Source organism: Pelodiscus sinensis, chromosome 27 (assembly GCF_052426305.1).
Source record: "Pelodiscus sinensis isolate ZL-2025 chromosome 27, ASM5242630v1, whole genome shotgun sequence".
Taxonomy (NCBI): Eukaryota; Metazoa; Chordata; order Testudines; family Trionychidae; genus Pelodiscus; species Pelodiscus sinensis.
The window spans coordinates 949,621-964,640 of NC_143078.1; the positions used below are offsets into that span (position 1 = coordinate 949,621).

The window sequence follows — 15,020 nt, forward strand, 5'->3', positions numbered from 1 at the left end:
TAGAGTGAGCTGGAGATGAGGGGTTCAATATGAAGGCTGCTCTGGGGAAGAGAGGATTCCCCTAGCACTTGCTCACCACAACAGCTTGGGGCCAGGTGAGAAGCACCTCTCCATGGCCACTGCAGCTCCAGTGGTACAGCCAGGGGAGGGATGCATGTCCCCTGGCTGGGGCAGGCACAGATTTGTTTGCCTCCTGTGCTCCCCACCCAGAGTGAGGAATGAAGCAAGCTGTGCACCTTACCCTCACTCCCTGACAGAGGGGAACTGCCAACAATGTATGAATTAAGGTGGGAGGAAACTTTATACTGGATTTGGTGGTCCTAGCTCTTTTTATTTAGGAGCAATTCTTGAAGAAACAGACACATTCTCTCAAATATATAGTAGTATGTTAATCTGTGATGTCCTTGAGTGATATTACCATTAATTTCCAGTCCCCTGTATTCACACCCTGTCTAGTCAGTATCTTATGCTACACTACTCAATCTTACTTTTATGCTGTTTCCTTACAAAGGGAGTAGAATTACATCTGCTTAAAAAGGGCAATTACATGTTTTCATGGATTAAAAACACAAGACTTTGCAGACAAGATCAGAATTTCATCACCAGTCTCATATCTGACAAGTGACCAACACCAAAAGTTACAGAAGAATGTGCAAGAATCCTTTAGTGGGTAATTAGAGAGAAACCTGCCCATATGTGAAGTTTCTTCCTAATCCACATTGCTAAGTGCTCTGTTATATGCCTAAATGTATGACACTTTATATCCTTTATAAATGTATTGTAAAAAGAGATTAAAATGTGTGTGTGTGTGTGTGTAATCGCGTGTGTAAAATTAATTAAAACAAAACAAAAAGAAGTATTTCTACACAGAATGCACAGTCAACCTATGGAACTCTTTGCCAGAAGATGTTGTGAAAGCCAAGAATATGAGGGTTAAAAAAATAACTAGATAAATTAATGGATGGGTCAATCAATGGCTATTATCCAGAATGGACAAGGATGCAAACCATGCTCTGAGGTGCCCTTAGCCTGTTTCCCAGAAACTGGGAATGGACAACACATGATGCATCACTTAAAGATTACCTATTCTGTTCATTCCCTCTGATGCACCTTTCATTGACCATTATTGGAAGACAAGATACCGGGCTAGATGTATCATTGGTCTGACCCAGTGTGGCTGTTCTTATCTCAATCCATGTAATGCAACTGTGGATGAACTCTAGCGTCATATAAAAATCTAATCCTTGTTTTAACCTGTCAGGATCTTGGTTTCAATGACATCTGGTGGCATAAGTTCTACAAATTAGTTGCACAATGTATAAACAAATTTCCTTTTAATTTTGTTATCTTTTAACAAACTAAAAAACAAGCTGTTGAGCAACGGAAAGTAGATGTTTTAGAGTTTTGGAAATAACCTATATATTTCCCTCACTAATAATTTAGGTATGCTCCATTTTTAGGTTATGTATGTCCCCATGCACTATTCTGAACTGAAATACAAATACCAGCATTTATTTGAAATACTCTGTCTAAAAATGAATATGATAGAAAGCTTACACTGCTGGCTCTGTAAAATACAAACTTTTATTTGAATTGGGTTTTATTATAAAATAAGTAATTTTCCAAACTTATTTCCAACCTGCTTTGCTATATGTAGTTATTAACAAATGTGGCAAAATATTTTCTGCTTTAGCCATTTTGGATTCCGTGTGTGTCTGTTTCAAAAGGTCTACTGTTCACCAGTTGTTTTAATTATAGTCTGTTATGTGAGTTGTCAAGTGATGCGGTGATAGTTAAAATTTCCCAGTCATTTTGTAGCATGTCAACCCTTTAACTATTCAAATATATCCCGATTCAATTTTCAGCCACTGCTTTTCAGATGCTGTAGTTTGACCTAAACAACCTAGGAAAACAAAAGGGCCTCTTTTCCACTTGTGCCATGAATGCAAAATGGCATGTTAATGATTTACCTGTGAGTGTTGCTGACATAATTTTTATGTTCACTCAGTTAATAGGCTTCAGGAGACTTAGTACTTTAGCACAGGTAAGGGATGATCTCTTAAATCAGGAAGAGGACTCCACTGGTAAGTTCATTGTTCCTTTTCTTTTGCATCCAAGATATTAATAGTGCTATTGTGAGAGAATGGCAGGAGGGTTTTTCAGAATGAAAAGAGATGACTTAGTTCCTGAACCCAAAATTGATATATAGATGAAATCTGATCCAGAAAAGGCTTCATGCTCTCCGATAAACTTGAGTTTCTTTTCAAAAGCTAGCATATCAGTTGGATAAAGAGGAGAAGGCAAGACATTCACATTGGGCATAATCTATCACTGACACTGTTCTAAACCCAGAGTTCCTTTGGTTTCAGGTTTAGTGAGAGCAGAACTTAGCCCATTATCTTTCCACGTACCACAATGTGTCACACTAAAAATAAGATAACATGCAGTCAAATCTGCTTTTTATTTCCAACCTAGAAGCACCAGCTCACCTAAAGATTCTAAGACTGATTTTCTTTTATACTAAATATAATTTATTCCCATCTTAACACCCTCTTCATGTTTCAATGGTGTAAAGTGATCTTAGTGTAAATGAGAATCAGGATTTTCATTTCTGCATCTTCTTTTGATTAATATAGGTATGTAAGATGAACAAGACATTGAAGATCATCAAATTCACATCCTTCCACAATTCTTAATTTGTACTATTGATTACCAAGAAATGCAAATCCAAAACCATGGGAGATTAGAAATGAAGAGAAAGACAAGAAATCTGCTTTAGCTAAAAAAAAAGTGGGTAGTCAAGACCTAGGAATAATAGTGATACCCACAGAAAGGAAGGGCCTCTGGAACCCAGTGATAATGGAGATTCACATTTCCTGGGTTTTGTTTTATTACTTTCATTTAATTCCCGTGCCTTAATTTTTTTCAGACCTTTTGTATTTAGAAGTTACATTGAGTATAAACTTTGTTCTGTGTTTAATTTGTCCTTTACTAAAACTATCATGCATGTCTGACAGGTTTTCTAAAAGTCATTGTTTCTGATTGGAGAATGGTATTGCCAGTAGCAAGAAGATTTAAACACCTACACCACATCTGAGGGAAAACAATTAAAGAAATTGCTACATACATTCTTTAAAGGAGTCTAAAATTGTCTGTAGGTCTGCAAACGTTGCTTTTTAAAACTACTGTGAAATTAAGTTATTGGTAACTGCTAGCATGACACACACCTCTCTTTGTAATCTGACCTGGCTAGATTTATAGACAGGTGAACCCAACCCTAGTGCACTTATCCCTGACTAATCTCAAAACTCCAGTGGTTACCATAGAGACATCTCAGTGTTTCACCCTGCTCTCCACAGAGTGTATTCCAGAGTCTGAATAAACAGGAACATGTTAAGACAGTGTATCTGTTACTTGGAACTACCTGCCGGTACAAGTGCCACTGTGTTTCATTGGTTAGGTGAGTTCTGAAAGTATTATTTTGGTAAGATTTGTTCTGATTTAATATTTCCATATGGACTTAAAAACTCCACTTATTTTGAATACTAAGTAGAGAAAATGAAGTGTGTTGAACGTAAATGTGTCATTAATGTTGGCTCACAGCTACGACTCACCCGGAAGTACATGGACATTCTTGGCTTGCAATGTAGATTTAAATTCCAAAAGTGTTTGATATTTCATTTGGAGTTTGTAAATTTGGGGTTTCTTTGCAGTTATTAAGAAAACTTGTTGGTTTTACTTAGAAAGTGTAATGTTGTTTCAGGTACTGTATCAACTCTAGTTTATTTTATTGTTTATCAAAGAACATAATAAACAACTAGTTTATACTCCCAAACTAAGCTTTTTGATGCAAGACTGTCACTTATATAGCTCCTAGCACAATGGAGCCCTACCCTAGCTGAGGCCTCTTGGGATTTCCATAATTTAAATCTGCAAGAGTAGCAATAGGAATGAGGGCTGAAACTCAATTGATAACACAGCCCAAGTTTACACTAAATCCCCAAATTCTGGCATTCTTGATAGAACCAATAAGAACAAACTAATAATTTTTGCAGTAAATAGGTAATATTCCAAAATCCCATGCTTAAAAAAGTTCATAGGTGATAATAACAGAAACTAATCTGACATTTACATATTTTAGCAGGAACCCAAGGTAAACACAGAAACTGACTAAGTACTGCAAACAATTTTCCATTAATATATGTTTGCTTCAACTATGTTTGCCTACAACCCACCTCCTTTTCCCCTCCTCCTTGTTTTCTAGAAATCTAGAAAATAGGTTCATTGGCAAGAGTGTTGGTAAAAACTACTAATTTTAAGTGAATATTTCTGACAAGAGCTTTCACAGAAACAGTTAATTTTAAGTGAATATTGCAGAATACTTGCTTTGACTTCACATTTTAATTTTTAACTCTACCACCTTAATCTGTAGTTTCCTGAGTGTCCCTGTGTAGACAAGCAAATCCCTCAAATCCCAATAAATCTCAGCTACTCTCATAGTCCTGCAGGAACTAACCTAGAGATACTAAGTTAACCTATTTTGCTTGTCTTCATGGCTGTTGTTTGTTTGTATATGTGTACAGAGAAAGTTAAATCTTCGGCTAAACAGGAAGAGTGAGAAGCCATAATGGATGGAACACAACAAGTGTGCCTCAAGCTCCTATTGATTTATCATACAGTGGTGTTTTCTGTTCAGGCTACAGATCAGCCCCCCAACGTGAATGAAGACATTCAAACAGAAGCAACATCTTATGAATCTGGAAATACAACCATATCTAGAAGCATTGCAATATCTACCATTTCAGATAAAGAAGCTGTTAATACAACCACAGTGCAGAATGCAAGTGCCAGCTGGAATACAATTGCCATGACTGAAAAGATTACTAGTTCATTGGCTTTAACAACCTTGTCTCATTTAGCACAAAGCATGCTACATCCCACCAATACAGACACTAACAGCCCATCAGATATTTCTATTAGGTTCAACACTGTTGTGACATCAACACCTACAGTTTCAACCTTTAATCAAGCAACTGATAAAGATTCTAATCCCAGAATGTCTTCAATCACATTGAAACCAACAGCTCAGTCCTCTACAGCCACACAAGTAAATACTAGCAAAGCTTTAGATTCAGTTCCTATATCACAGGTTTCAGGTAAGTGTCATTAAATTCTATGGCACTATTTCCTAGCCTCCAAAGTCAGAGTAGTTCACTGTGTCCGACCCCTTGCTGGAAAGAAGCAATGGCAGCAGGCCCTGGGGTTCATCATGTACACACAGCAAATGTGACAATGCTTTCAGAGCACCAGCATTCTCCCCCAACTTACATGTTCAGGGCCTCAAACTCTGGGAACAAAGTATCAGCTCAAGCTTTTCTCTTCTGTTCCCATGACACTCAGCTCAGTTAAAAGAGATGCCAGTGGGCCACCCAAAAAATGAAACTTCTGTTGAGCCAAGGACCTGAACAGGATTCCTGGAAAGGAAGGGGGGGGGGGGAATTAATTACTTAAAAATTAATTAATCAGAAAATTAATCAATCAAAATTATACAGAAAAGAAAAAAAAAAGATGAGAAAGTGGAATACAGAGATAAGAAAGGCCATAAACAGAGACATACTGAACCCAAGGCATGAAGGAGTATGAGAGAGAGAGTCACCCATGATACCTGGAAAGTAGGTACAGGTTGATAGAACGGGAATTGGGGAACTACGCAAGCAACATAATGAAGACAAATAATCACATAAGCCGACATTTTAACGGGCTAGTGACTTAACATTAGGTAACTATATCCATAGTTAGGCCCTTACAATCTGATTTTCATAGGGCTCATCATCCACAGTCCTATTGTCTTCAATGGAAGCTGCCCCTCAGGCTCTGTGAAAATAAAGTCATTTTAATTTAAGGACCTAGCTATAAATTTAACTAAGTTGAGTTACCTAAATTTTATAAATTTTGACCATATGTTATATCTTTGATCTTTGACCTGGGAGGATCAAACCCAAACATTACTTTGAAAATACAAACTATATTATAACCAGACTTTACTACAAGACTCATTGCATCTTAGGTGTGTTGCTGCTAGGTTGCACAATGGCAGCTGGAAGCCCATGTGGGCTGAGCGCACAGCTGGGCTGGTGAAAGGGAGGGAAGCAGCTGAGAGCACAACCGAACCAGTGGTAGGGGGCTGGCAGCAAGAAGCCCAGTGTCTAGGGCTGGCGGGAGTGGTCAGTGGCCAAGAGCAAAGCTTGGCAGCCAGCAAACCCAGTGGCAAGGAAGCTGGTGACTCTCCAGGAGAGCCTGGATGCCCGCAGTAGAAGGACCAGCACTGATCTTCCCTTGTCTAGCAAACTCCCTGCTTTGGGACTGGTCAGGTCCCAAGGGTGCTGGACAAGGAAGGTCCCACCTGCAGGAAATTAAGGCAATTAAAATCTATTTTAGGGAGGTTTTTTTAAGGGATGGGTTAGCACATGAAAACCTTGTGTATTGTGATACCGAAATCTTAAGACTGAGATTTGTTGTTTTGTGTAGCTGTAAAATAAGAATCAATTTCTAAATTATTTTATTAAAACAGGAGGAACTCATCTAAGGAACTCAGAGACCATTCTGACCATTAGTTTCAGCAGCACCCTCACATTTGTTGTTCTAGCAATTGTCATATGTAGTCTTGATACGTACAGGAAGAGAAGAGCTCAGTATTCTCATCATCGGCTACATGACACCTCTTCTGAAACAGGTTAGCATATTTTTAATAAGATGTATCATATATCAGAGCTTGCATTCTACATGTACACACTACAAATTGTTTATTTAAGGCAACCACTAAGGAAGAGAGTGGTAGCTTTTTTAACAGCATAAAGCAGCGTTTCTTAGCCTATTTACCATTGTGGGCTACATATACAGCTCCCTATATGTTATGTGGGCCATATCTATACTATATTACTATCTATATAGCCCTGAGGATGTAACATGTGCTACAGCTATGTGTTGACTGTGCTGCAAGGAGATCATGGGCCACAGGTTAAGAACTACTGGTATAAAGTAATGCCACACAATAGTCTGTAATTACCAGATCTTCAGCGGTTGTAAATCAGTATCCGTCAAAAGATATCAATAGAGATGTACTAATTTATAACTGCTGAAGATGTTACTTTTGATTAGAAGTGAGAACTTACTATCTTTTCCAATTACAATGTGGACAACTGTTATACTAAATATTTATTTATGTTTTAATTAAATGAATTACGTTAAATGAAACAGCAACCATGAAAAATCCTTAAACATGAAGGGCCAGATTTTCAAAGTTATTTAGAAACCTAATCTGAGGGGTTTTAAAAAACCATTAGGCACTTGTATGCATATTTAGATGCTTAAAATGGCTTAGCCAAATTCAGACCGGAAAGAATGAGAACAGGGAACATTAGTTTTATTGCAAGATAGACTAGAGAGGTTAGCATTATATCATGTGGCATTGACCTGACCTACTGTCTGTTGCAGTAAAACCCAAGTGCCCCATTTTTATTGTGTGTTTATATAAAGATGACTTAGTTACTCCAAGGTAAAACAACTTTTTAGTAGCAAAAACAAGGCCAGAAAATGCATAACAAGCACACCACACCAAATGCCAACTTTTGCACCAGTGCTTCCACAGAAGTAGGAAGAGCCTCAAATATTTATCATTTAAGAAAGCAAGAAAGCATATGGGTACCATGGACTTTTTGTTACATCCACTTGGCTTACATCCACTGGAGCATATTTCATTAATGGAAGGCCTATATTTCCATAACTTTAAATGAAGTGCAAATTGAAAAGACAGCCAGTGACAGTTTTGGCAAAAATCTGCTTGTTAATTTCGTCACAGTAAATCTTCAGAGCTGTTGATGACATTGTGACAAGCCAAAGAATCCTTTGTACTGGTACACTATCCTACAAATAAATCTGGAAATATTTCAAGGTATTTAGTTCTTTCGCTTACAGTAGGGATGTATTAGTAAAAGTCCCCAGAACAATTAAAAAAAGATTTTGCTCTGTGCTCTTTATCTCTAGTGCTTGTTTTGTCTTCTACTGACTATAGCAGTGGTGACAAATGCAAATGAGACAGCACTTTCAATAACATCCACTTATTTTTGGATAATCTGGTAATTCATTTTATCAGAATTTTTTCATTGGTCATTAGAGTCACTTACTGAAATTGATTATTTAGTATTTGCAGATACTAACTGTACCTCTCACTAGTTAGTGAGATGCTTTAGAGATCAAGTTCTGAAAGGCTATACCCTCCTGAGAACTGGTTATGTGGATTAACTTCACAAAGTAAAATGTAGTATAATAAATGTATAATGTGTACATATTTAATGTATAAATTAGCTGAGTTAAAGGAAGTGATTCACCAAGGGTATGTCTATATTGCATTCCTCTTTCGACAGAGGAATGCAAATGCAGCTGAGAGAAACTGCAAATGAAGCACAGATTTGAATTTCCCACGCTTCACTTGCATAATTGCATCCGGGAACTATTTAGAAAAAAGAAACGCTGTCTAGACGCGGTTATTTCGAAAGAAAACCCTTCTTTCGAAATTACCCTTCCTCCTTATAAAATGAGGTTTAAGGGTAATTTCGAAAGAAGGGTTTTCTTTCGAAATAACCGCATCAACATATAGTTTCTTTTTCTGAAATAGCGCCCGGATGCGATTATGCTAATGAAGCACGGGAAATTCAAATTCACGCTTCATTTGTAATTTTGTTCCTCTGCATTTGCATTCCTCTCTCAAAAGAGGAATGCAGTGTATAGGCATACCCAAATATGCCTAATATATTTGTAAACAATAACAAATTTAAATTAAGAAGCCATTGACAGATAATTATCCAAATATTTCTTTGTATAACTAATACATACAAGCATTGAGAAAATGTCAGCTAGAGATATGCTTGTGCTACTTATATTTTTTACAGATAATGGCTGAAGAATACAGTTTTCTTGAACTAAATGATACTGCACAGATAAGAGGGATCTGGGATAACTAAGCAGAATTTTAGTCTAAATTTTGAAATAAAAATGCATAGGTAAATGCATAAATGTTTTAATTGTTGTCAATTGCTTCAGGTACTACAAATTATGACCTTTAAAATATACTATTTTCCTGAGTGAATTGATATAAATAAACCCAAATTTCCATGTAATAATAGTGATATTTTGTACTTACTGTAATATCTTTCATGGATTATTGAAAGGCCAGCTGGCTGACAATTAAGGAGTTAATAAAATCTTGTGTTAAAATGACACATCTGAGGGGGGAGGTCTCTCAGATTTTTACTCAGAACATATTTCCTGCTAACCATCTGAAGATTTGTCTAAGTACTTCTACCATAACCCCCTCTTTTTAATGCCACTCACCCAAAACAATGTGGCACTTTTTCAGTGTTCCCTAGTTCTTCTATTCCTTCTTTTATTTAAGGTTATTTTATTAAAATTCAGATCATCACAATTTGTTAGAATCAGATAATTTCTACTACATTATTACTTGAAGAGTGTACAAGTCAAAATATATATTACAAAGAAGTAGATTCGCTCATTTTTCATTTGCTATCTGGATTAGTGCCTGGAATGCAATGATGTTTGTTTATATTTCCATTTTCACTTTAAAAAAACAACATGGGAGTCATGTGGCACTTCAGAGACTAATCAATTTATTTGGGCATAAAGCTTTTGTGGGCAAAAAACAACTTTGTGACAAAGTAGGTTTTTGCCCATGTAAATTTTATGCCCAAATAAATCTTAATCTCTAAGGCTACGTCTATACTGCAGCACTATTTCGAGATTCCATGTCTTTTGAGCATGCCCATTATTTCAAAATATAACAGGCTCACTATTCAGACTCCCTGAGGAGTAAGGGACGTTTTGGAATAGTGATGTGTTTTGAAATAAGTGCTGTGTAGACAATGCCAAATTTCAAATAAGCTATTTCAAAATTGACTCGAAATAAGCTACACAATTTGGGTAGCTCAAATTGTGCAGCTTATTTTGAGCTTCAGGTACAGTGTAGACGCACCCTAAGGTGCCACAGGTCTCCTCATTGGTTTTGCAGATACAAACTAACATGGCTACCCCTCTGATAATTTTTACTTTAATACATGTAGTCAAATCACAGGTATACAAACTAGAAGTAAAATGTGAATGCATCTTTGCATAGTGAAGGTTTTAGGCCTTGCGATTTGCTTGAATTTGCTACACTTCTCTCTCCAAATAATACTGTAATAATATTTAACAATGCTTTCAATATTTTACAGCTGACATTTACACTTCTCCAGATGACACACTGGTGATATCAGGAGGACTGTATGATGCAGCAAAGGTTTATAATGCCAATATGACTGTACTGGAAAATGATGAGCTTCAAGCTGAATACTTACCATTTGACTCCAGACCTGGGAAGTTCAGACTTGAAATTTTATCTGGTGAAAATGAAGGACTTTCCCCAACCTTTGACACTTTGTAGTTACTACCACAATACTCATAATGTAGTAATAATGCCAGCAGTATAGAGCAATCTCTTTAATTAGATGTAACATTAATTTTTAAGTATCATTTTATTACCATATTAAAATTATACTAGCTCTTAGTCAGTAAACTTCAAACTACTTCACAAAGAAGGCAAGTATTTTTATCTCCATATTAAAGATGAGGAAAACTGAATCACAGAGATGAAGTGGTTTTCCCAAGATCACCTAGCAGGACTATGGCAGAACCAGGAATAAGTCCAAGGTCTCCATACTCTATGTATGCCATACTTTCCTACGGCTTCAGTTTCATGCTCAATATGCTGATTAATATAATGGTACTTGTATACAGTAATTCCTCATTTAACACTATAGAAGCGTTTCTGAAAATGTTTGTGCTAAGCGAAAACGTGCTATGTGGGGTCAATTTTTCCATTAAAAATTGATGCCTAACTGTCATTCTTAGTGACTGCACAATAGCGCAGCACACGCCGGTAGCTGAGAGACTGCTAGCAAAGATCTCCGGGTTGTGTGCGCAGCAGCGCTGACACACGTAAGTGGAGCACCCATGGGGACCCTTGAAGAAGAACAATTAGATTGCATCAGCCACTGCCTATCATGCTGAATATTTACTCCCCTGTCCATACATGCCAACTCTGTGGTTGCTGCAGCCCTGGAACACCCATGAAAAAAAAATAGTGGGTGTTTGTGGTACCCACTGGCAGCCAGCTTCCACCTCCATCCCAACACCTCCCACCTTCCTTACAGATCAGCTCCTCCCACCCACCGCCTACCACTTGTCACAATCATTTTTTATGTAGCACGTGGGAGAAGCAGAGACAGAGTGTGCTCAGGGAATAGGGCAGGATGAGACTGGAGCACCCCCGAGGCCCAGAAGAAGCAGGTACCTGTACCCCCTTTCTATTTGCTTTTCTTCATCTCTTTCTGGTCTTATACTTGGATTATAAACTATTTGGAGCAGGAGCCATCTTTCTGTTCTGTGTTTGCACACTACCTGGAACAATGGAGTCCTGGTCCATGACTAAATGATATGGAGGTGCTATGATAATACAAAAAAAACCAATACAGGCAGTCCCCGGGTTACGTACAAGATAGGGACTGTAGGTTTGTTCTTAAGTTGAATCTGTATGTAAGTCGGAACTAGCATCCAGATTCAGCCGCTGCTGAAACTGACCAGCGGCTGACTACAGGAAGCCCAAGGCAGAGTTGCTCTGCCCCGGGCTTCCTGGAATCAGCCGCTGATCAGTTTCAACAGGCTGAAGCTGGACGCCAGTTCTTACATACAGATTCAACTTAAGAACTCCAGGCGTCCCCAAGTCAGCCGCTGCTGAAACTGATCAGCGGCTGATTCCAGGAAGCCCGGGGCAGAGCAACTCTGCCTCCGGCCTCCTGTAGTCAGCGCTGGTCAGTTTCAGCAGCGGCTGACTTGGGGACGCTGGGGCAGAGCTGCTTGGGTGCTGCTGGGTTTCTCCAGTAGCGCTGCTCCTCGGCGCTACTGGACCAACCTAGCAGCACCCAAGCTGCTCTGTCTCAGGCGTCCTGATTCAGCCGCTGCTGAAACTGACCAGCAGTGGCTGAATCAGGACGCCTGGGGCAGAGCAGCTGGGGTGCTGCCAGGTTGGTCCACTAGCGCCCAGAGCGGCGCTACGGGACCAACCGGCAGCGCCCCAGCTGCTGTACCACAGATGTCCGGAGCAAAGCCGCGGAGCACGGGGGCAGCGGGACAGCTCAGACGCTCCCCGGCTGTCCTGCTGCCTGCGTGCTCTGCGGCTCTGCTCCCCGTCTCCCTGGTCTGCTGGAGACTAGCAGACCAGGAAGACGGGGAGCAAAGCCTCTGAGGATGCCGGCAGCGGGACAGCTGCGGCGCGTCTGGGCTGTCCGCTGCCCACGTGCTCCGCGGCTTTGCTCTGCTTTGCTCCCCGTCTCCCTGGTCTGTTGGTCTCCAGCAGACCAGGGAGACGGGGAGCAAAGCCGTGGAACACGCCGGCAGCGGGACAGCCGCAGCGCTCCTGGGCTGTCTGCTGCCCGTGTGCTCCCCGGCTTTGCTCCCCGTCTCCCTGGTCTGGGGAGACGTGGAGCAAAGCCGCGGAGCACGCGGGCAGCGGACAGCCCAGACGCGCCATGGCTGTCCCGCTGCCGGCGTCCTCAGAGGCTTTGCTTCCCGTCTCCCTGGTCTGCTTGTCTTCAGCAGACCAGGGAGACGGGCAGCAAACCCCGTTCGTAACTGCGGATCTGACATAAGTCGGATCCGCGTAACTCGGGGACTGCCTGTAATACATTTCTATAGATGCAAATGAGTGAAATTCTAAGTACTAGTGATTAGGAATTTTGCAAATAATTACTATGGGGCCAAGCTTTCATCCAAAGATTTTGATTTGCCTTGATATTTGTGGATCTACTTATGTTGAGAAATCAAATTATTTGTTTTTTTTTCCCCTGAAGTTTATTTTACACTTTGACACCTCTGTACTATTTTTGGAGCAATTGAGATTAATCAACTACCAAAAAATATACATTGGTTTTAAGTTACTTTGTGCAAGCTTTATAAAAAAATAAAGTTGTTTTTAAAAGAAGATGTTGGTCCCCAAGAGTAATTTGGAGAATTTCCTGCTATCTGAACAGTAACATTTTTGCTTTAACACCTGTTTGGTACTAACCTGGCTACTGATAAGCTTATCATTTTATAGATAGGCATTTAGCTAGTACTTTCCCCAAACTTAATCAAATTAACCACTTAATGACATTTGGAAATTATGTTTTCAGTAACCTGAAAGAACAAATTTACATATAGTATTTATTGTAAAACTAGATTTCTAAAAAGTAAAAGAAATAAAATTTGAATCAATATTATTAGAAATTCAACACTTAAATGTTGCAATACAAAAACAGGCTACTGCCTCAACTAACTTCCCTAAAAGAACATTTGTAAACAATGTATCAAAAGAACAAAAAAGAAATGAGTACAAAGAAGTATTCAATACAACGAATATAGTTCAACATTTCAAACATTACTCTTATGGCTAAGTTACTTCAAAAGTGAATGTAAACTTCAAAAGAACAAAATCTGATGTTAAATTACTTCAAACAATTTTGCAACTTATTTTCCATTTTAAAATAGCATACATTTTTTCCTATCAATTCTCAAACAAACTGGGCCAAGTTTATGACCAGGTTTATGTTGCTTTATGACCAAGTAAAACCAATGTGAAAAGTCCTACAAAGGATGAGTCTGTGGTGAAATAAAGTAACCACAATGAAATCAATAGGGGTTTCACCCATGCAGCACTTTTACAGGTTTTGCCCATGCCCAGTAATATGCTGGAAGTGCTGTGTTGGATGAATATATTCTACTGTAAAAGATTTTATATGAACAAAACATTTCTAAGTGATCATTAGTATTAATTTTAGGCAAAGAGTTTTTCAGCTTCTTTCATTTTTTTTTTCCTATCTATTTTTGAAACTGCAGTCCAACCAGTCTCTCGCATCCTTCTCATAGCTGTAAGTTTCAGTGCAGCACCAGGAGATTTTATAGTTGACGGAGTTGTTATCTAAGAACAAAAGTAAAGCCATTTATTTATTATTATGACAAAATATTTCAAATATATAAGTTTAAGCTGAAATAAAGTTCAGTACCTTTTTTGATGTCGTGACACATAAGTGAGAAGCTTGAGGACAGTTTTTGTACAGCTTTTTAAACATTTCTTCTTCTGAGACTATGCTCTTAAATTAAAAAGAAAGTTACATAATATTACTTTTCAAAGAACAGAAGACATAATATTATCAAAGACATAATAAACTATATACGTTTTCTATGCTACCATGTTTCTGTAGATAGACTCTGACCATGTTACGGAGTTACTCTTTATATACATGTAAACTAACAATTTGAACTGCTACTTAAATATACACTCGAATACGTATTTTTGTTTTGTACAGTATAAAATATCCTGAATAGTAGACAAACATTGAGCTGCAGCAAAGCACATACACAGAATAAACTGTGAAATGCACTATCCATTTTGGAATATTTACCAGCAGGTCATTTTGTTCTGAGCTATCTGAGTAAGTATCCATCTCTAAAAGCACTTTTCTTTTTTTTTTCACATCTTCTGAAAGTGGATTCATGATTTCCCTTTGCAATTTATATTTTGGAGGAGTCTTCACAGTATATGTCTAGGGGGAAAAGCCAACAACATTAAAGATTATGTTGTTACACAAATGTTATAAACGGATGACCAAACGAAGAGCACAGAATCGGAGTTGTATCATGATCTGTTGAACTGTCATTAGAGGGCCTATGTTTCCTTGGTCTCTCCTCCATAAAAGGAACTCCTGTGAAGATACAGCTATTAAAGACAGAATGGAATAAAGGAATTGCGAGTGCGGAGGTGGCGCAAAGGTCATATGAGGTAACTATGCCAGAAGAACAAGTGATCTGAAGAACAGAAGCCATTTATGAAGATGAAGTTGCTTAACTTGTGCAGTAATTATGGTTCTTTGAGATGT

General features: G+C 38.6%; 2 protein-coding genes across 8 annotated transcripts in view; one reads left to right on the forward strand and one right to left on the reverse strand.

Moving 5' to 3' along the window:
* Positions 1-1,977: 1,977 nt before the first annotated feature.
* LOC102450147 (uncharacterized) lies at positions 1,978-13,087 on the forward strand. 3 transcript variants are annotated; one of them, XM_014571402.4, is made up of 5 exons: positions 1,978-2,084; positions 3,360-3,460; positions 4,584-5,156; positions 6,572-6,733; positions 10,284-13,087. In XM_014571402.4, exons 3-5 carry the CDS (start codon positions 4,628-4,630, stop codon positions 10,490-10,492), a joined length of 900 nt encoding a protein of 299 aa, XP_014426888.1. In that variant the 5' UTR covers positions 1,978-2,084; positions 3,360-3,460; positions 4,584-4,627; the 3' UTR covers positions 10,493-13,087. The 3 variants fall into 3 exon arrangements, with proteins under 3 accessions (XP_014426888.1, XP_006118873.1, XP_075766657.1); XM_006118811.5 differs by having other exon boundaries at positions 4,697-5,156; XM_075910542.2 differs by lacking the exon at positions 1,978-2,084 and having other exon boundaries at positions 2,126-3,460; positions 4,697-5,156.
* Positions 13,088-13,294: 207 nt separating this feature from the next.
* SYCP1 (synaptonemal complex protein 1) overlaps positions 13,295-15,020 on the reverse strand; it is a 108,047-nt gene continuing 106,321 nt past the window's right edge. For 4 of the 5 annotated variants that reach the window (XM_075910538.2, XM_089773713.1, XM_075910534.2 and 1 more), the window contains 3 exons: positions 14,547-14,687; positions 14,148-14,234; positions 13,295-14,062 (listed from right to left, as the gene is read on the reverse strand). In XM_075910538.2, coding sequence (XP_075766653.1) covers positions 13,919-14,062; positions 14,148-14,234; positions 14,547-14,687 — 372 coding nt within the window. In that variant the 3' untranslated portion in view covers positions 13,295-13,918. The remainder of the gene's footprint in view (positions 14,063-14,147; positions 14,235-14,546; positions 14,688-15,020) is intronic. The other variant, XM_075910539.2, reaches the window with a different exon arrangement.